The following is a 21,373-nucleotide window of genomic DNA, read 5'->3' on the forward strand; positions in this document are numbered from 1 at the left end:
CATTAACTGATTGGTCCTTTTTTTTTTTAAATCAATTCAATTCAATTCAATTCAACTTTATTTATATAGCGCCAATTCACAACAAAGTCATCTCAGGGCACTTTACAGAATAAAGTCAAGATTATAAAGATATATAAAGAGAACCCAACAATTCCCACTGGAGCAAGCCATAGGCAACAGTGGAGAGGAAAAACTCCCTTTAACGGAAGAAACCTCCAGCAGAACCAGGCTCAGGGTGGACGGCCATCTGCCTCGACCGGTTGGGGTGAGTGGAAAGGGGAGAGAGAAAAGAACAGAGCAACAAAAGCAACAACAAAACATCTGGCAGATTGGTAGGATCAGTAGCTTCACGCTGGAAGACACATAGCTTCAAAGCCGGGGGACACCTGCAGAAAGGGACAGAGAGAGGGGGACAGAGGAGGACAAAGACAACTACGGGAGAGAACACACAGAGTTAATGACATACAGTGGTGACAATTGCTGGATGAGAGGAGAGGAGAGATGGTCAAGAGGAGGAAAGGAGCTCAGTGCATTGGGGGGTGGGTCCCCCAGCAGTTTAAGCCTATGGCAGCATAACTATAACTAACTATATGCTTTATTAAAAAGGAAGGTTTTAAGCCTAGACTTAAAAGTAGAGAGGGTGTCTGCTTCCCGAATCTGAATTGGGAGCTGGTTCCACAGGAGAGGAGCTTGATAGCTAAAGGCTCTACCTCCCATTCTACTTTTGGAAATTCTGGGAACCACAAGTAGGCCTGCATTCTGAGAGCGAAGTGGTCTACTGGGATGATATGGTGCTATGAGGTCTTCTAAATATGATGGAGCCTGACCATTCAGAGCTTTATATGTAAGAAGCAGGGTTTTAAATTCTATTCTAGATTTAATGGGAAGCCAATGGAGAGAAGCTAGTGAAGGTGAAATATGATCTCTCTTGCTAGTTCCAGTCAGCACTCTTGCTGCAGCATTTTGGATTAATTGCAGGCTCTTTAGGGAGTTACTGGGGCATCCTGAAAGTAGGGAATTACAGTAGTCCAACCTAGAGGTAACAAATGCATGGACCAGTTTTTCGGCATCACTTTGAGACAGGATGCTCCTAATTTTGGCAATGTTCCGTAGGTGGAAGAAGGCTGTTCTAGAGATTTGTTTTATATGTGAGTTAAAGGATAGATCCTGATCAAAAATAACTCCAAGGTTCCTTGCAGTAGTACTGGAGGCCAGACTTATGCCATCTAGTGTGACAATATGGTTGGACATCATATCTCTGAGATTTTTGGGCCCAAATACTATGACTTCAGTTTTGTCTGAGTTTAAAAGTAAAAAATTGTGGGACATCCAGGCCTTGATGTCTTGTAGGCATGCTTGAATCAGCAATTGTCAATCCTGTCACTTTTTTGGTAACTTTTGAGCAGTGAAATTATTCCTATTTTTCAGAAATGCGTAGAATATACACATTTAATTTCCATGCAGGTATTTTATTATTATTGTTGTTGTTGTTGTTGTTGTAAATCTATTATTGTCTAAATAGTCAGTCTGTCCTTCATGTCTCTTCCAAGAAAAAATTAAATTCTTGCAGAGGGAACATCGCTTCCTCCTAAATGTCTAAATAAGTTTGCCTTTCTGACCCACAGTCTGCAGTCAGAGGACTGTGGTTGTGGTTGTCAAGCCAAGTCTTTTATAGTGTACATGAAATACAAATGCACTGGAATTATATAATTCTTGCACCCTGTCAAATGTCAGGGAGCATTGAAAATGACAAAAGAGAAAATTATAAATGAAATGGGTTTAAAAAAATTACGACAAATAGTGTAGAGCTCATTTTACTTACTTACGCTTACTTTTGCTGTGAGTGCTTTGTTAAGCTTTAAAGTCTCATTTTATCAGTATTATAGCATAATTCTTCCAATAATTTACCAAAAAAACATTTGATGTTGCACCAAAAATGGGCCCTAGTTCTCAGAACCCAGCAGGGATTGTGGGAATGGCTCAGATCTACGTGTGGAAACTACTGTGAATCATCCTTTCAATATAACAATTATATTACATTAATAAAAAACACTTTTAACATATCACATCACAGCAGCGAAGTGTCCAGTGACTGTGAGCTCATCAATAAGCATCAGACGGACTGAAAGAATCCCGACACACACTGAACACCTAGAGGTGGAGCAGTGAGAAATGGTCAAGAAGGGGACGGAAAGATAGGAAGAGGATCAAGAGAGAGATGGAAGCAGCCAATGAAGGATGAGGAAAAGGGCAAAGGGGGGAAAGAGAAGTTGTAGAAAGACATGAAAAAAGAAAAAAGTGAAGTCAATGGGCAGGAAATGAACTGTGTCAAGAACTGAGTATGTGGAGTTGAGAGATGAAGGCAGGAAGATAAAGAGGGGAAAAGGTAATTCTGCCAGTAATTCTTCAAAAACAAAGAAAACTATGACTGTCGCTCTCCAGAGTATTTTTGATTCGGAGGAGTTCGTCCGGAATGAGTCGAAGTCTGCCGGAGAAATACGAGTGTCTGCAGAGCTGCCTGCAGGCTTCACTGTGGTTCTGAGGGAGGGTAAATCAGACACACACGCAAAAATAAACTTGTTATTTGTATTATTTGAAAGGTGTAGATTATAACAGCTTTATAATACTTTATAATACTCTCTATATACTGTCACTGCCCAGGGTCTGTGGGGGTTTCTCTGAGTTAGTGTTTTTCATGTTCTTCTGCTGGTTTTCCCTCTAAGGTGAAACAGTGAGGCAGTATGAAATATCATTCCTTCCCCCTTTGCTTCTGAACTTTGAGCTCCCTGAGAACTACCCGTCCTCCTCTCCTCCCTCCTTCACACTCACCTGTAGCTGGTTGACACACACACAGGTAATCAGTAGAAGTCATTGGTCCCATTTACAACCTCCAGTGTGTGACTGACTGCACAGGCTCCACAGAGGTTACTTCAGTCTGTTGGTTTTTCCTCCCACAGCTCTCTGCACTGGCTGCTCAGCTCACTGATCTCTACCAGGCCTCTGGAGGCACTGTGGTGCTCTTCTCCTGGGCACAGTTTCTCAGAGAAGATGCCCTGAAGTTCCTGAACATCCACAATCTGCTGGAGCTCCCCTCTGATCAGCACAATAGCCAGGACACGCAAAGTGCTGCACTCTGTGAACCAAAGATTCTTGCTGACGGCCAAAATGCCTCGACCTCGGACTGGAGCAGACAAAGTAATTTAACCTCCCACCACAGCAAAGTCAGTCAGAATGCTTTTGACTCTGGGCCTAACATAGATGTGAGGGAGACTGAACAGGCCTTCCAAACCTCAGAGTTTAAGGATGACTACCAGAATGATCTGTTTTCAGGAGCAGACAAATCCAAATGTGAAAGGGACCAAGAAGATAAAAATGAAGATGGTCTTTCAGTCCCCAGCTCCTTGGACCCACTAGATCAACCTGGACAAGGAGCCACTTCCCCGGCAGCCTGCCCCAGAGAAACCCCACAGAATATAGAGCACAGGCCCTCTGGCTTAACCCCATCACAAAGTCTCCTGTCTCAGATCTTGATCTTTGATGCAGACCAGAAACAGAAAGTGTTTGCCAACACAGTGTTTGACTGTAGTGTGTGTTTTATGAGCTTGCTCGGCTCAGAGTGTGTGCAGTTGCTTGACTGTGGCCACATCTTCTGTCAGGCTTGTCTAGCTGAATTCTGTAAGGTCCAGATAAAAGAGGGGACTGTCCGGGGTGTTACCTGTCCTAAGGCAGACTGCACCGCCAGCCCCACACCTGCACAGGTACATTTTCTGTGCTAAATACAGCTTTTTTGAAGCTCTTTATTATACCCAATCATGTTGTTTAGAACTATGCTAAACATTAATTAGCAATCCATAATCCAAGTACACATTTAAAGGCCTGCATTCAAAACCTTGCCTTATGGTAGTAGAGCCCGATAGAGCAGGGAGAGGGATGGCTGATCAGAGCGAGCAAAGTGCAGTGATTTTGTCCCAAACCCAATTCATATTTTATATCCTTTTATATCGTCACCCCTCATTACTGAGGGCACCCCAGTTTTTAACTTTCACCTTAAAACATAGTCATAGGAGGTAGTGATTCAAGTATTTTCCTGTTTAAGACCCCTATACATCACCAGAGCCACTTTCTTAACGTGTGAAATGTCCACACATTTTTACACTTTGGGACTTGGGATTGGGCCCATGACTTTAATGTACTTAAGCAAACACAATTAAAATACATTATGTTATACATGCAGTATTATTGTTTATCCCATTTAACAACAATACCCTTAAACACATGGACCTAGTTTAACTTTATTTTTGCCATTTCCATCATATTTCCCTTAATGAAATTTTGCGTATATATTGCAATAACTGATGGTGACCAAGTAAATTTTGTATGGCTTCTATCTTGGCCTGGTCTCCCTTGCAAAGAGATTACCGATCTTAAAAGGATTTCCTGGTTAAATTAAGGTTAAAAAAAAAAAAGTAACTGGTATAAAGTATTATAAAATGGATGGAAGCTGGTAGGGGAGGAGCTGTTCAGGAGGGTTAAGGGATCTTATTGTATGGAGTAGGGGGGCGAGACAACTGAAAATCCCTCCAATAGGAGGACAGAAAAACACATGCAGTAAAAAGGTAACAACTAAATAAACACAATAAAACAGAACATTAACTTAAATGCAGAAAAGAGGGAAGATGAACTAAAATGTAACAGCTGGGGAAGCAAGGAACAGGATTGTGACAAACACACCTGCAGCTACAGTATCACTACACTATCAGGCAGCTGCTTTTCTTGTGATTGTGGTTTGACATTTTCAAACATGTTGGTCTTGTGGACACATAAAAAAAACCCCAAAAAACACCTGCAGTGTTGCTCATTGATTGGTGATGGAGCCACAGGTGCAACTTTACGGAACACAGACGGAGAGCAGTGCAGCAGCAGCAACTCTGTTTTAAAATAACTTTTAATTGATTACTTGAACATGCAAGATCTTAATTAATGACACAAGTCTGAGTGTGTAATAAAAAAGTTGAATATATTTTTAATAGTAATTACATAGAGCTGCCTGTAAGTACATATGTGAGGTAACTGTGTCGGTTACATGTTGGGTTCTGAGCTTTATTAGTAGATGCTCTCCCATAAAATATATCATCAACTTAATATCTAACACTCTTTCAGAAATCTGAAATTTTATATAGTTAATATTTGTCAATTTATCAAGAGGGATGAAAAACTTTTGCCCTAATCAAATTCGTATTATTTTGTTATAACTTTTTAATTCACACTTTAACTGTTTTTGTTACCTGTGATAATGAAAGAACATTTGTATTAGCTGATCGTGCATTCTTTTTATTTTAGGTTAAAAATATGTGGTTCTCCTAAAATACGTTTTTTTCCATTTAACAACTCAAAATCAAAGAGCAATGAAATTTTCTCATCCACAATGATGGATGCATAAATCTGAAATGTATGGGAAAAAATTAAGTGCAGAAAAATAATAATTAATCGATGAAACTTTTTCTGTCTTTGCAACAGAAATTCGAAAACATATTCTAAACCAGGAGCAACACATCTACAGTATTTGTTGACATAAACGGTGAAGGACAGAAGTTAATATCAAAAATGTCAACATGCAAAAATCCCATGCAATATAGATCCTAGCAGAATTTTATGTACATGGAAATAAAATGTACGCTTGGTCTGGATGGTGAAATCTAACCTGTGTCTTCGGTCATTAAAAGGTGGCAGTGCTAAGCAATAGGGAAGTGCAATGTCACTATGAACTAATAACTAAAATCTGAGGCCAGATCACCAGAATTCAGGCAACCTGCTCAGAATGTTTTGTGAAATCTCCTGCTGTCAGACAAAGACGCTACCAAGGCCAAAAGAAAGCAGAAATAATAACAAGAAATAATGAGTAAATTCTGGTTATCAGTGTGGTGAAAAGACAATCATCAACTCAAGTTGGTTATTTGTATCATCTGCACGTTTATTTATCTGCCAGAAAACACGCACACACACACACACACGGCCGCAGAAATTACTACACCAGTCGTCCAGGCATCCGTTCAGTCAGTGGTACATGTATATTGGCAACGTTGTTCAGAGGCACTGAAAGTGTGCTGAGGTTTTCACAGAGAGAACAGGGGAACATACTGTTCTGCAGGGGCACTGCTAGGATGTCTGGGGCTCCTGACAGTTTGAGGGTGAAGGGGTCCTGACTTCTGTCAGTGCACAAGACTCACTCAGTCCGCAGACCAGAATAAATGGGCTTTTCTGTGAGGCACACGTAACCATTCAATATGCTGTGAGTTTTAGGAGGACAGATTAACATTTTGGCCGAGAGTTAGAGGAGAAGATTGATGAAGCTGTGCACCAAGGCCAGGTGCTGATTAACCAAGGTTTGGATAAGGAAAGAAAGTTCAGATATGTGCCGTCCAGCGCGTTTACAGCTGACGAATCAACGTCTGAATTGCGTTTAACTTGTAGAAATGTAGAAATGACTGAACTCAATAGAATCTTGAATGTGAAATCTTAATATCCAAACAGTTGCAATAACAAAAATATTTTGCCTCCAAATTGTTTGGTATGTCAAGGTTCTCTTCACTCGTCCAGGTGATGCAAACTTGGCTGGAGTTTTAACTACAGACACTTCAGAGTCTGTCCCTTTTTTTAAACAGTGGATGGCGCCACCCTGCTGGGGACCTAACCATCTTCTCTTTGTCGGGTCAAACGTCTGTGCAGTCGTGCATACACATATTGTGATATCCCAATTTGGGCCAAGGCTATTTTTACAGCTAATAGTGTTATTTTTCTGAATCCTCAGTTTTTCCCAAATATCCTGGTCTGATCAGTCCAACAATGCAGCACATGGATAAACACAGAGTTACAAATATGGTACTGAACACATCCATAACAGCGTAAATGTCCCACCTTGTAAAGATCGGATTAGAAATGAATGGGAGGCAAATGATAAACATTTTAGCAAAGGTTTCACTTGACTTAGACTCCAATTAAACATGAAACTGTCTTATAAACATCAGGGACTTTTATATTCAGTGCAAAAGTTATGATTCTCTCCAAAACAGCATATAGACATTTCTAAATGCTGTCAGTCATATAAACCTTCTAAACATTTTTTAAAGAGTCCTTGATGTCATAATTTCTCTGAATACTGTAGATATTAAGTAGGAGTTTTCTCATGCACAAAATAAACCAGATCCACGTTGTACAATGCAAAATGTAAAACTTCTGTCATTTACGTCAAAGCACTGAAGATAAACGTTTAACTTATATTTCATAGTTAGAAAACCTTAAAGTCTACACAGTCGGAACACAACAAACAGAAACAGTACCCAGGTGTTTGAGCTATTTCAACAGACCAAACATTGACCGAGACGGGCATTTATGTAACTCACAGTAATCATGGGAAATAAAAGTACCATTTGCCCCAATACGACCCTGCTATGGGCTTAACAGGTGCCTTTATTTACGGCAACCGTTTCTTGATTTTGTTGGCTTTCAACTGCTTAAAACACGTGTCGTCAATTAAGATCCAAAGGTGGAGAAAAGTTGTCAGCGGTGGTTTGCCATGTTTCAGCCCATTAGTAAATTGCGTTTACTATGCAATTTCAGGCGATATCATTTCTTTCCAGTTAGAGTCTGATCATTTGGATATTTATTGCCATCGAGTGGAATCTTGCTTTTGAGTTGCCGCCTTTCAAACAAAGACACTTTGGGTGAAATGTTAATTATACTTGTTAAGGAATTCTTATGGAAGTCCTGCTTGTGGCCTCCTCCAGTGTCCCGTGTAAATTATAAACCAGTATAAATCTGTACGGTGTCATGGAGGAGCAGTGATGTTTCTCTATAAAGGATAAAGTCAATAAAGAAGCGCTTCTGTGTAGTCTACAGTCAAAAAAGAAAAAATAAATAAATAAAAAGAGCCTAACAAAAGAAAGTGCCTTTATGGTTTAGAGCAGGTTCGGGCCACGTCCTAAAATAAATCGGAGGACTCACAAGATGATATAATGGACAGAAAAGACAAAACTGTCTCTTCTAAAAAAAAACCATCTCATTAATGTTTTATGACTTTTCTCTGACGCTGCTTTTTTTCCTTTGAAATACTTCATACTGTATACAGGATACTGTAATCCACCATCTGTGAATTACAGTATCCTGTCACCTTGAAGTTGCCATATTTGTAGAAATATGCTGTGTGGACCGTGTCCACAAGGCCTCGGGGACCCTCGGCAAGAGCTGGTACTTTTGGGGCCCCACAGGCAGCTGTCCACTTTCCCTGGTAACGCAGCCAATGGGCTTTATTGTTCTGTGGCACAAAAGGATATTAATTTCTTTTTAATGTCTCCCTTAGCTCATGCGACAAAGAACAAGTATGATCCAGTGAATCAAATGAATCTCAGAAGGAAATATCGATCTTTGGTTGAACTACTCATAGCTAATGGCCACACTAAGGCCGTAACCTGTGAGGAGGGGTCTGAAGTCACCTTTGAAGGGGCCATATGCCAGTGATCTTGGGAACTGCTTCTTGGGAGGGTCCAATTACATGGCTGCACAGAAATCTAAATGGTTTATTGAGTCCTGTGTATTGTAAAGACCCATTAGGCTTGGAGGAGCTTGTTAGCTTCCAGACGTCTCCTTATTTCCTCTCTTCTTTTCCAGCTTATTATTTCATGCACTTGCTGAAAGTGTTCAGTAGCTGCATTGGAGTATGGCTCTTATTAGAAATCCAGGAGCCTGTCAACATAATAAAAGGTTATGCTACCAGTGCTTTCATGTAAGACAAAGCATGTTATTTCTAAGAGGAGGAGGAGGAGGAGGAGTGCTATTAACAGACTGCAACTCCGTCTAATGTGAAGAACTGTGTCTCACCCACAGCTTTGGTTACAGCTCCTACTTTCATAAGCTCCTCGTCGTCCTGCACAGCACAGCGGGCGAATAAAACAGCGTAGCATTTTATTTTCTACAGTATGCTCTGTTTGCCTCACCCTTGCTGGCCCTCCGTCTCTGCCACGTTTAAATCCCTAAACACACAGTACTTTGTCCTCACAGTGTTATTCTCCTGAGTGTCCTCGTGTGTGTGATCAGGTGTGTGTTTGTGCTCTAGAGACAAATGTAAGTCGGGAACAGCTGCCTCTCCCCTCACAGCTGCAAAGCAACTGGCAAGAAAGCCAGGATGCTGCTTCCATTTCACTCCACAACGCATTTAATTATGTCACCAAATCAAGCTTTTGATTTCTGATTCAATTATGTGGAAGTGTGTGTGTGTGTGTGTGTGTGTGTGTTTGAGCTCTGCTGCTCTGCAGAAAAAGTTGGAAAAACAAATTTGGGTAAAACCGGAAGGTTTTCCTCCCCTTTTAAAAAGAAGGGTCTAATAAATTCTTGAATACTGTGTAAGTGAAATATGCTGGCATCTGAAAATCTAGATGTAAATTTCTAACTGCAGAAAAAGAGGCAAAAAAAAAATGTGTTAAACAATAAATAGTGTTGTCTTCATAGCCAATGTTAAAGGCACAGTACGCGCTTTCAGTCATTTAAAGTATGACTGTAAAACTCAAAATGCCCTCTGACTGCACTGTGTCCAGCTCTGAACCATTTTCTGAACGATAATCAAAATGAAATTGAGTATCTAATTTAACTTCCATGGGCTAAACGCTTAAAAACTGTTGGAACTGGGTCACATGAGGTAACAAATATCTATCTATCTAGAAATGGTGTCTCCAAATCCCGACAAATTCCACGTCACTCCTCTGCCACAATTTCACATCGCAGTAAAACTTGGTTACGTCCCCACTGGGAATCAAGAGCGATTGGGAGAATTAAATGACACGTCTCGCAAACACCCACAATCTCTGCACACGTTCATTTGCAATTTGCAAACTAATTAGAAGTTTGGAGTTAAAGCCTTGAGCGGCACATTTTGCCAAGTGTCAGGCATGTTTGCGCATCTTTCCTCACAAAGAATTAACCTAAAATAAATGTCACTCAAAAGCAAGCAGCTTTGAACTAAGTCGGATGGAACCAGAACTTTTACTTTTACAAAGTAAAAAACAAAACCACCACACACACACACACACACACACACACACACACACAGTTCTGATAGGTAGACATTCACTCAGTGCACACTTTTACAAGATTCCTGATAATTATTAAATAGATTTACAATATAGACTAACATCAACCAAAGAATCACTCATCTATTAATAAGTCATTCATGAATCATTATTCATGTATATTATATTAATTGTGATTTGAGCATATTTACATAATATTTGTATGGATTTAGAATTATTAAGAAGAGAGATGACACAGACTATAGAAAAACCCAACCAACACTGAAGATTTGTTGCTACTATGTTGCCAAATGCCCAGCCAGCGCTTACGATATAGAATTATCCTCCCTAAAGGCACGAACTAGGGCTTAGCCTTTAGCTTCATACGCACCACAAAACAGTTGAGACGTCGGCTTGGCCTAATAATATTTCATATAACACTGTTCCCCCCAGATGACGTTAGTTGTGCTTTGTTTATTTAAATCAGTGAATAGTGCTGTAAGTTTATTTAAACCTGTAGCAGGATATAAAGTTGATGAGTTTGCTCTTTTGAGCCCTGTTAGGTCTTTAGTCACTAAGTGGCCTGATGTTCCTGCTGCCAGACCTGTAGGGCTGAAAAACTGGACTTTCGTCCTCGGTGATGATTATCTTTTTTTTTTTCCTCTGAATCTCCCACATTTTAAATTCTCTCTCAATGCACTAGCCCTCAGTGTTTTTGTGCCTCCACTCCTGGATCTCTGTGCACCATTAGTCGTTTCCCTACAGCCTGAACAAGCTCAAGATTTATTTGCAGTTCATATGATTCTTCCTGAGTCAGAAAGCAACCCAGTCGGTCCACTCACATTATATCATATAATGATGTGATGTGTGCATAAAGACAATGTTCTATGTGTTCATATTATAGCCTGATTAAAATGAATTCCAAAATAAGAGTAATACCCACACTAAATAAATCCAATAAGCCACTGACAGCTGCATAATCCAAATATGAGGAGTTTGATCCATTTCTCAAATGAACTGCAACAAAACCTGGAGGCTGTCTGGGCCTCTCTTTACTACAGTATTATCTAATATTTGCTTTCCTGCACTTTGGTCTTGTACTGTCTCTCCACGGACTTTGCCCCATTCTAGTCTCCGTCTCGTCCTTTTCTCCTGTTCCCTCCTGTGTCTCTTAGCTGTAGCCGAGGTTCTCCATCTCGTGGCGGTATCTTAACTCGGACATTTTAGCTTTGTGCTGCTTGCTCTCCAGATGCTGCCGGAAGTCTGTCTCCTGCTCGGCCCCGCAGTTGCACATGGAGCAGTAGAACTGTCCACTGGGGGTCACACACATGGCCAGGTCTCTGGGGATGCGCTGCCTGGGTCTGGGGTTGTAGTACGGCCCTGGAGAGAGACCCAGAGAAGAGGTGGACGGGAGACAAGACGTTACTAGTAGTTACCCCCTTAAAGTGTGATTCATTAAAGATTTATCCACAATGACAGCTGGAAAGAGCAGCATTTTTTTCCAAGGGGGTGGGGAGCATTTTTAGCTATGTTAGCAGAGTGACTCCTTGGACTGCAATGTCAGCCTGTCCTCAGAGTCACATATCTCAACCAATGCTGGACGGGTTGCCATTAGGTTTAGTACAGGTTTGGTCCTAAGTTTACAGTATGTAACATGTGATTTCCTGTCATGCAGTGATAGTCAAGTTATACTTCTGATGAAGATCTCATTGTAGAGCAGCACATATAAACAGTCAAATGTGTCTAGGATTACAACCAGGTGGATCACTGGATAGAGATGGTTGTTTTGCATGCGCGTGTGTCTGTGTGTGTGTTTTCACATGGTGGAAAAATGAAAAGGAGATAGGGGAGAGATAACAAAGACAGCGGGATGGCAGAGCTGCAGGAGAAAGTGCAGCTATTTTGGGTTTTGTCCATCAAAAAAATGATTAAATCAGCACAATGTGGTTTAGTGTGTATGTGTGTGTGTGTGTGTGTGTGTGTGTCTGAGAGAGAGAGGGGAAGGGATTTGGCTCTACTGTAGGATTTGTCCTGTTCTCCACTGAGCTGAGAAGCTTGTGTTTTTGTCTGTGGAAAAATAGAGATGGAGTGAAAAGGCAAGAAAGAGATGGTTGACGTTAGCAGAAAGTCTTATGTTACCTTCTCTGTATCAGTTCACACACACACACACACACACACACACAGAAACATGGAAGAGTCACAAAATAACAAGATGTTTTCAGAATCTGAAAAAAAATCAAGCAGTTAGAGGCTAAACTCAAACACTAAATTAGGTGCGACCATGTCCCTGATGGGTGGAGTGGGAAAGTTTGTGCCAGCTATTACAACACATCAGAGAATGAGTGAGCGCTCCATAGAAAATAAAAGAAAAAAACGTCACTACTGGTACCTGGGCTACCAAAACAGTCTCAAGTCCTTACATGAACCTGCAACTACAAATACATTGCTGCAGTTCTTTAACGTCTTCACTGGGTCCCAATACAACAGGGAATTCACTTCTAAATGTTTTAGTGGTCTGTAGTTGTGGTCTGACTCCCTGGTGTATTTCTAATCTGATCACTGACTATAATCTAGCCACACTCCTCAGGTCACCAGGTCGTCTTCTATCTGTACTCAGAAGAAGATGCAGGTCTTCAGAGAGGCTTGTAGCTGCTTCGGCCCTGATCTCTGTAAATAATCATCCAGAAGACTCTCGACTGCTAGTCTTCCCATGTTTTGAAGAAATGTTAAAAAGTTTCTAATCTGTATTTAAATGTCCCTGTGTACCTCAGTGGCTGCGGCTTTCACTTCGCGTTGCATTTATTTTTATATTAGAATATTGTTGTACACTACTTGATTTCATGTGATTTTAGAATTCATTTTATTTTGTCCTATTTGGGTAGCACCTTGAATTGCAATATTGTATGAAAGGTGCTATGCAAATTATATTCACTAAACATTTGTCAGTGAAGTGACAATTAACCATTAACCATAAGTGATATTCAAGTCTTTCTGCTGGAGAAATAAAAGTTTAAGCCACTAAGAGCCAGCTGCTATATGCTCGTCATCATGGATTCTGTAGATAACAATCTAATGTTTCTCTAACCTAAAACTTTCTGTAAGATTGGATATAACTTTAATGTGGTCATGATTGCTATGGGCTACCACTAGTTAGCACAGGATTGTATGCTGTTTGGCTGCTCTGTATATAGCAGGTGGTCCAGGGCAGTGAGAGCATCTGTGTTTCAGATGTTTAAATAGAAAACAGAGCTCAGTTTGTTGATGGTGATGAACAGACTGAATAACTGTTCATCACCAACAGTGATTGGTTATAAGAACTTGTGTTTTTCAGATGCAGACAAAAACAATTTATAATTCTAAAATATAGTGGTATAAACTTTTAATTTTCAGTTTTTATGTTTTACCTGGCATGGAAGCCGGCAGCTGTGGGCTGCGGCGGTTTTTCACCAGTCTGTACTCACTGCCATCTTTCCTGTTTCTTCTTGGGGTTGCGTCATTGCTGCCCTCCCTGCAACATGCGGAGAGAAAAAACTAATTAGTTTGGTCCAAAAGGTGAATACAACTTATATAGTACTATTATCTTTTCATAGCACCAGCGTTGCTAATTGGCTAATTAATGAAACGGAAACTAGCTGTTTGTTTAGGGGATTTTTTTTTTCCTGCAATGGGAAAGTCTTCCTGTATGATGATCTGCAGTATATTTTTATAGGCTGCGTGTTTCTTATTCAAACCTCATTATTCAAAGGAAATCAAAGCAAACCAAAAGCAAAGGCCGTACGAAGCACAGCGAAGTACGGTGGTCACAGAAAACACCTACATGTTACTGGAGTTCTGCTGAGCCTCAGCAAGCCGCAGCTTCTTAGCGTGGTTTTTTCCCTGGTAATGTGCCTGTGCAACTGCCAGTGAACTGAAGGAGGCATCGCACAGCTTACAATAGTCATTCTCAGTGGCCAAGATGACCCGGGTCGCCCCCTTGTACAGCGCCTGCAGATACAGAACAAAGCAACGCAGTGTTTGTAAGGGAGAGGAGTTCGGTAGGAAACTGTGAGAAGAATTAATTAGGTCGGATGGAAGAACGAAAACTATTTCTCAAGGTGTTTGGGAAATATACACCAAAGTTTAATTCAAGAAGAAAAATCATAAATGTATACTGCGATGTCCAAATTAGTGATATTTTTATTTTTACTTTTACACAAAATCATAAAAACAAAAGACATGTCACCGTATGTTGGAATGTTCACATTGTGATGCTTTTAATCATCACAGAAATACATTTTATTCATGTAACGCTTTCAAAGCGCTTTTAGATTTAACCCTTGGCAGCACTGTGAAAAGAAACTTTTTGTTTTAGCCTGCAGCCAGAATGTGTGGAGACGGTACATTGTTCAGTGGTTAGAGGATTATGTGCGATTTTCCACTGTTCCAATCAAGCACAGTGACTCTGCAGTTCCCTACCACCTCCTCAAAGGGAAATGACCTCTATCAGCAAAATGGCCACTTCTGCAGCAGTACACCCACCTCCTCGACTAAAAGTGTAACATGTAGTTAGGTTGGTGCTGAGTTGCTAAGGTTTTAATGTGACCTGTCTGCCTGCGTCACTGTCGCTGGATCCCGAGCTGAGAGCTGTCTGGCCAGCCGCCTCTGGGACTTCAGAGATCCTGATGGCTGGGGGCTGTTGGCTGCCAGCATAGAAATTTTTCAGCTTTTTGCTGTGGTTCTTCCCCTACACAGACAGATAAGGCAGACACAATTTTGTGTTTTTGTATGTGTGTTAATATTTCATTTGTGTATTGGACTAACCTGGTAGTGAGCCTGTGCCTGCTGAGCAGAGTTGAGGGTAACGTTGCAAAGTTTACAGTACAGCGGTTTACACAGTTCCTCAAGCCCCAGAGAGTCTTCCTGCTCCTCCATCCCTATTGGACAGCCCTCATCTTGGGGATGCTCGCTAGCTGGGGCTGCCTGCAGAGGACCAGGGATTAGGCCCGGACCAGGGCCTGGGATGACGGCCTGTATTAGGGGTCTTGGGGGAAGCTGTGAAGGGTCTGGGCATGCAGCAGGAGGAGAGGACAGGGGGCTGGAAGGGAGAGGGAATCGATTAGCTCCCGGTGCCACGACGGGTGGGGGCACCAGTGTTTGTGCAGGGTTCAAAGGTGGAGGCCCCAGCGGCTGTGTGAGGTCCATGGTCGGAGGCACTATTGCATGTGTGTGATTTACAGGTGGGGGACCCAAGGCATGTGCCATTGGTGGAGGCCCCATTGGCTGAGCTGAGACCATTGGAGGAGGACCTAAGGTATGTGTCGAAGTAATTGGTGGAGGCCTTAAAGTGAGAGTTGCAGTTACTGGAGGGGGTCCTAGAGTCTGGGTGGGGCTCATAGCTGGGGGCCCAATTGCATGAGCAGGGGCTATGGGTGGTGGGCCGGGTGGCTGCGTAGGCGCCATTGGCGGAGGTCCCAGTTGATGCAGAGAGTCCATGTGTTGGAAAGTCTGCTGGGGATGACTGAAGAGACTCAGGGGAGGCTTCAACATGGTCTCTGGGCCTGTGGACATCACAGGCAATGCACAGATATGTTAATTATACAGTACGACTGCAATAACACACAAATTAACTTTCCACCTACCATTTGTGCCATGTCAGCATTTGAAGTTTTGACAAATACAGTCTTTATGTTGGATGCCATTTTTTGCTTTAGGTCTTCATGGCCTTAATGGCTTTACACATGTATGAACACTGGGACTACCATAATTAAGGAACCTGGAAAGTGCATGCACTAATACTTAGACAGACTGACATAAACAATGTCAGTCTGTCACTCAGTCAGTTGGTCCGGAGCTTTGACTTGGTCTGAAATATCTCATTGACAATTGGGTGAAATGTCATGTCAGTTTTTTCAGAGAACAAATCCAAATGCTGGTTGTGTTTGCTTGTTTGCTTTTTCTGTTGTGATGCCTGGATGCGAACAAAATGTCCTTCGAGAAACAAAAGTTGACTTGAGTTAATCTCCAGATTTCTAGTGCCACCAGCATGTTAAACATCTAAATAGACAGATTGCACAAATGCACAAATATGCACGGTTCTCGTGTGGTCATCTTGGTATTTCTCTGCAACAATAAGTTGGCATTTGTGTGTAAATACGTTCTGGGGAGGAGTCATGTAGTGAACCTCGCCATTACAGATATTAACATGTAATTAAGTCAGAAAATTCTACAGCTCTATTTCAAGGTTATTACACATAAACTACCTTGTATGTTTCCAGGTAATTACTCAAACTCTTGGTATTTAGTTTCCACATTATTACCCATGTGTTGTTGTATATATATCTATTGATTACCAAACTATTACCTGTTATTACCTATTAAACAAATGACATTACTTTATTATTTCGGATCAATAATGCTGTTTACAGCAAATAATGCTGTTTACAGCATTATTACAGAAATGTTACCTCATTACCTTGTTGTTACGAATATGTTACAACTACATTGTTACTACCTTGTTATGACCAAGATATTGCCACCGACTATTATTGTGCCAGTACCTTGAAAATACCCAATATTACCTTGTAATTTCTGAAATATTACCCCACTTTTACCCTGCTACTACCGAGTTGTAAAATTCATCATGGTACAAAGCATTACAATTGCAGAAGATATGTTGATTAGCCAGATTTGTTTTGAAGAAGGGAAAATAAAAATTTGAGTTAATGCGAGAAACTGTATGAAAACAAATGACATCAGAAACTTGGCCAACATTGGTTCACTTAAAAATATTCTTCTTACAAACAAGACTAGACAAAATAATCCACAAATGTCAAAGATAAGTATGCGATTATAACTAATATTAGGTTATTACTTATTGCAGCACTGAGGCAGGTGAGATGTAAAGAGGGGGGTGAATGGAAACCATCACACACCAGTGGGCAGATTAGGCTGGGTCTGCAGAGCCTCCAGTCATGCATGTGGGACATTTAATACACATGTATGCGTGCACACACAAATAGACGCAGTGACAATAAAATCCCTCAAGATTCTCTGATCAGAAGAGATCACAGCCTTAAGTGGGATGGCTCCGATTGATATAGTTATAGTGTGTGTGTGTGTGTGTGTGTGTGTGTGTGTGTGTGTGTGTGTGTGTGTATAAGAAACAACTAAAAGAGCCTAATGTTAGGAATGGCACATGTGTTGTGTTGGTTCGTGCTGTTCTAATGTGCCATTGAAGATGTGCATAACCACATATATTGTCAGGTCAGTAATCAGCCAACACCACTGTGTTTGGAGCTTTCTTCTGGATTACAATTGGACGCCGAATGGCAGTGATTCATGGACCCAAAATAACACCCTGGAGTGTTTGTGTTTCCAATGCTGCTCGCTGTCAGTTTGCCTGTCCAGTCTGTTTGCCTGTCTGTCACCTGGTCTGGCTGACCTCAGGAGAAAGGTATGCAGGACAAGGCACTGGCCTTACTATCCTCCTGTCAGCTGCAAGGTGAAACTGCTGGAGAGTCTGCAGAACAGTAAATGTCACACATACACTGTAGTAGTAAAAGCAAAAATCTCTGATATTGTTATTTTAATGAATATTTTACGTCTTAGAACATAGAAACGTAGGAAAAGCTCCTTTTTTGGAAATATTCTCTGGCATCCTTTGGGAGCAGAAGCAGTTATTTATCTCTAATAAACAGAGGTAATGTGTGAGCATCGAGTGGACAAAGAAAGTGAGGAGCCAAAGCTTTTCCCACAGAAAGTCCAAACAAAGAGGCACCAAACTCGGCTTCACAAATGCAACACTCAAACACCAAAGTTAGATGTAGACAAGTATAAAAAAAAGGACATGACTTATAAATGGATGGATGGAGCTGACACTAAAACTTAGAAAAGGGCAAAAATGTAAGAGTAAGCTCGTGTCTCATGTTTATGCAGCTGTTGTAGACCAATAAAAATAGGATCATAAGTCAACAATCAATGTAAAACAGATCCACAATTCAGGTTCCACATACTGTACATTACTTCAGATGATTCACTTTAACCTGTCAGCAGTAAAATCGAGACCCACGATGAGACCTCACGGCAGAATAGCTAACGCTTTCTGCTTGATATGATCCATTAAGCAGTTACAGTAAGAGAACACACTACTACACACTGATACTACACAGTAAATACGACCAACGACATGCCGACCCGGTTCGAATCCGCCTGCTGGCTGCGGCCTTTCTATGCGGAGTTTGCATGTTCTCCCTGTGCATGCACGAGCTTCCTCCATGTGCCCTGGTTTTCAAAAACATGCATGTTAGCGTACTTGGTGACTCTGAATTGCCTGTAGGTGTAAATGTGAGTGTGAACGCTTGTCTGTCTACGTACGTCTCTATCTGTGTTGACCCTGAGATAAACTGGGACCGGTCCAGTCATTTGACCATTTGTTGCAAATGGGCATTCAGTGTAGAGAGGTCACAGGGGGGTTAGTGGGCCAGAGCCTATAAAGTTGGAGTTCATGTTTCTTGTTTTTTGGAGCCAGGTGCACCATAACCACAAAGAGATGCAAAATGAATGAACAGTGAATGAAGTAAAACACCCAAACGAGACACAGAAGTACCAAAAACTTCTAAAGGCAGAAGGAAGCAAATCGCTGCACATAATAAAGAGAAAACTGGTGCTTGAACCTGACTCAGAATATTTCAAACCTTGACTTTTTGTCCTCTCTTGACATTTAAGGACAGAGGTGTCAGAAAAACAAAATGGCCTATGTGTTCTCCTCTTTCCAGAGACTTAATGTGAGCTAAATAGGCCAAGGTCAGTTTTCTTCTCCTTTTGAAGACCAAGCTCCAGGCCCCCGAAAAATTTAGTTTTCAGCAATGCAGCAAACGCACTGTACATCAACAGCTGCAAAGCTGTTTTGCATTTGATGTTTTAGAGAACCAAACAGTCAACTTTGCAAGTAAGAAAACAGATGAATGAGAAACAAAGGTAAGTAATCTGGCAACATAGTAATGTTCTGTAAAATTTTTAACATATATTCTACTCAAAGTCACAGAGCAGTAGCCAGCGCAGGAAAAAATGAATGGCTTACCTGAAAGTGCCTCAGAAATTCATTCAGTTATTCACTTCACCTTTTTGAGCTTGATGGGGTTTTTTTTTTCTGTTGTTTGCCACAGTCAACCCTCTTGTCCTGAAGCCCAATAATCTCATGGCCTCCACTGAGAATCTCTAAATAGGCCAAGTGTTGTGCATTTTCTCTAGAGTTTCTCTTGCCGTACTGCGTTGTGTCACATCAATTATGGAGTGATGAGAAGCACATGCCTCCTGCACTTATTCCATCTGCCTCACTGGGCAGTGGATGAACGCAGAAAGCAACAAAGACCAAATGCATCAATGTACTTACTGTACCACTACTGTAAAATCTGGCCTCCACTTTTACATCTCAGTAGCACGAAAGGTTAAAAATCTCCTTCACCCAACTCCTCTCCTGGAGAAAAGCTTGTGTTAATTGAGCTGTCATCGACTGGCCATGTGCTTAACATTAATAATTCTCCTTTGAAGCCTCTGAGGACAAGCCACCCGGGCCATGCATTAGGCAGCTAGCGATATATTGATTAGTTATTATCCATTTCTCCCTATAGGAAAAAAGCTTCTAAGATGCTAGCTGTCTTGCTGAGAAATGGTGTGTATGTTTAGGAGTACAAATTTTGTATAGTTATATATTTTTTTTTAATTCCAGAATTTAACATTGAGTCTATTAGATATTTTAGAAATACTTACAAAAGCCACTCCTACGTTACCGGAATCCAAAATTGTTCCTTAAAAATGTTTTTTTTTTCGTTGACCAAATGTTAAAAGAGTCAGCAAAGAGTCAGCAAATTCATATTTACAGTCATACATTTATAGTCACATTTAAGGAGCCTAATTTAATAAATGTTTGGTGATACATGACGTCTTATTTATCATGAAAATGAAGATTTTCTATACTTCTAAACTTACTTCTCACCCGTGTGCATTTAACTTTCAATTAATCACAATAACTTTTATACAAATGCCATTTCACGATGCAAGAACATGAAATCTGAGGTGATTTGATCTGTCACTAACTGTAAATCTGCATCCTCTGTACATGACTGTGCCACATGCTGGCCTCAAGTCCCTGACTGAAAAGCCAATTTTGGCAGCAACTGTGCAGGTGCAACGAAGAACCACTTACTGTATAATTGCCACATGTCACCATTAGCTGTGCAGATCAAGCAGTGCAAAAGAGTAAAGCACACTGAGTTTCTATTTCTTCACTTGACCTGACAGCAGAACACTTGATTGACTGCCACACTCCAGGGATGAAAGTGAACATTGCGTTGAGGGTGCACACTGTTTCAAATTACAGTCAGACATCAGCTCAAACCTGAAGTCCCTCTGGTGTAATAGATCCAGAGCTTTACAGTACAAGAAACCATACCTCAGATTTTACACTGCAGCATCCATGCTCTGTCTATAAGCTGGACAGAATGGTGGCTGTTGCACCTCTCTACATGACATTATGGTGATGACAGCAGTAACAAGGGAAACCGGTTTCAACATCCACCTTCCTGCTCACCCTGTCTCTGGTTAGATTTTCTCCATCCTTGCACATTAGCGCATAAGACTGCTCATATTTAAAGAGGAGCTCCTATATGTCGAGCCTCTCCTTACCTGGCAACCGGGCGAGATAATGGCTGCTGTCACCGTAGCTGACAGGCGGCGAAGTGTAATTTCTGCAGTACTCTGCACTCTGGTAGTATGTTGCATCTCCGTTTTTCATCTGCAGCGCCATCATTCGCAGGCACATCCCTTTGCCAACTTCTCTCCAAAAACCGGGCGGCCAGGCAGGATGACAGCCGCTACCACAAGCTCAGACACTGTGGGTTTCACCGGAGGGGTGACTTCAGGAAGACAGTGTTACACAGATACTGCCAGTGGCCAACTAAACACCCGGTAAACACAGTGCATTTGATTTCCTCTTTTAAACATCGATAAAAGCGTTTTCAGCGTGGGTAAAAATTTCTTTCTTTTTTTTTCTTTTTTAAAGGAGATTGTCCTCGCTGATCTTCCTCCACCCCCTCCTTTGCTTTTTGGCACAGTCCATTTCCGATGCCACCGCTGCTGATTTGCAGGGGTGGCAATCATGACACATTGTATAAATATGTTACACTTCTGTGGTGGGCTCAGATCATCACCCTTGTTGGCTTTTAATGAGGCTTTAATCTGCTGGGAGAACAGATTTGATTATTTATAGCATATGGGAAAATAAAATAAAATGCTGCCATGGTGAAAAAGGAATTCAGTTTGTGGAGATGGCACACAGG

General features: G+C 41.3%; 2 protein-coding genes across 3 annotated transcripts; one reads left to right on the plus strand and one right to left on the minus strand.

Moving 5' to 3' along the window:
* Positions 1-117: 117 nt before the first annotated feature.
* Positions 118-5,292, plus strand: LOC137131590 (E3 ubiquitin-protein ligase RNF14-like). The gene is made up of 3 exons (XM_067513053.1): positions 118-2,548; positions 2,724-2,854; positions 2,958-5,292. The coding sequence occupies exons 1-3, from the start codon at positions 2,425-2,427 to the stop codon at positions 3,774-3,776; spliced, it is 1,074 nt and encodes a 357-aa protein (XP_067369154.1). The 5' UTR covers positions 118-2,424; the 3' UTR covers positions 3,777-5,292.
* Positions 5,293-6,109: 817 nt separating this feature from the next.
* Positions 6,110-20,996, minus strand: zmat3 (zinc finger, matrin-type 3). 2 transcript variants are annotated; one of them, XM_067513051.1, is made up of 6 exons: positions 20,721-20,996; positions 14,859-15,595; positions 14,641-14,781; positions 13,876-14,042; positions 13,463-13,566; positions 6,110-11,438 (listed from the first exon to the last, which is right to left on the minus strand). In XM_067513051.1, the coding sequence occupies exons 1-6, from the start codon at positions 20,854-20,856 to the stop codon at positions 11,230-11,232; spliced, it is 1,494 nt and encodes a 497-aa protein (XP_067369152.1). In that variant the 5' UTR covers positions 20,857-20,996; the 3' UTR covers positions 6,110-11,229. The 2 variants fall into 2 exon arrangements, with proteins under 2 accessions (XP_067369152.1, XP_067369153.1); XM_067513052.1 differs by lacking the exon at positions 14,641-14,781.
* Positions 20,997-21,373: the final 377 nt, after the last annotated feature.

Source organism: Channa argus, chromosome 8, assembly GCF_033026475.1.
Source record: "Channa argus isolate prfri chromosome 8, Channa argus male v1.0, whole genome shotgun sequence".
NCBI lineage: Eukaryota > Metazoa > Chordata > Actinopteri > Anabantiformes > Channidae > Channa > Channa argus.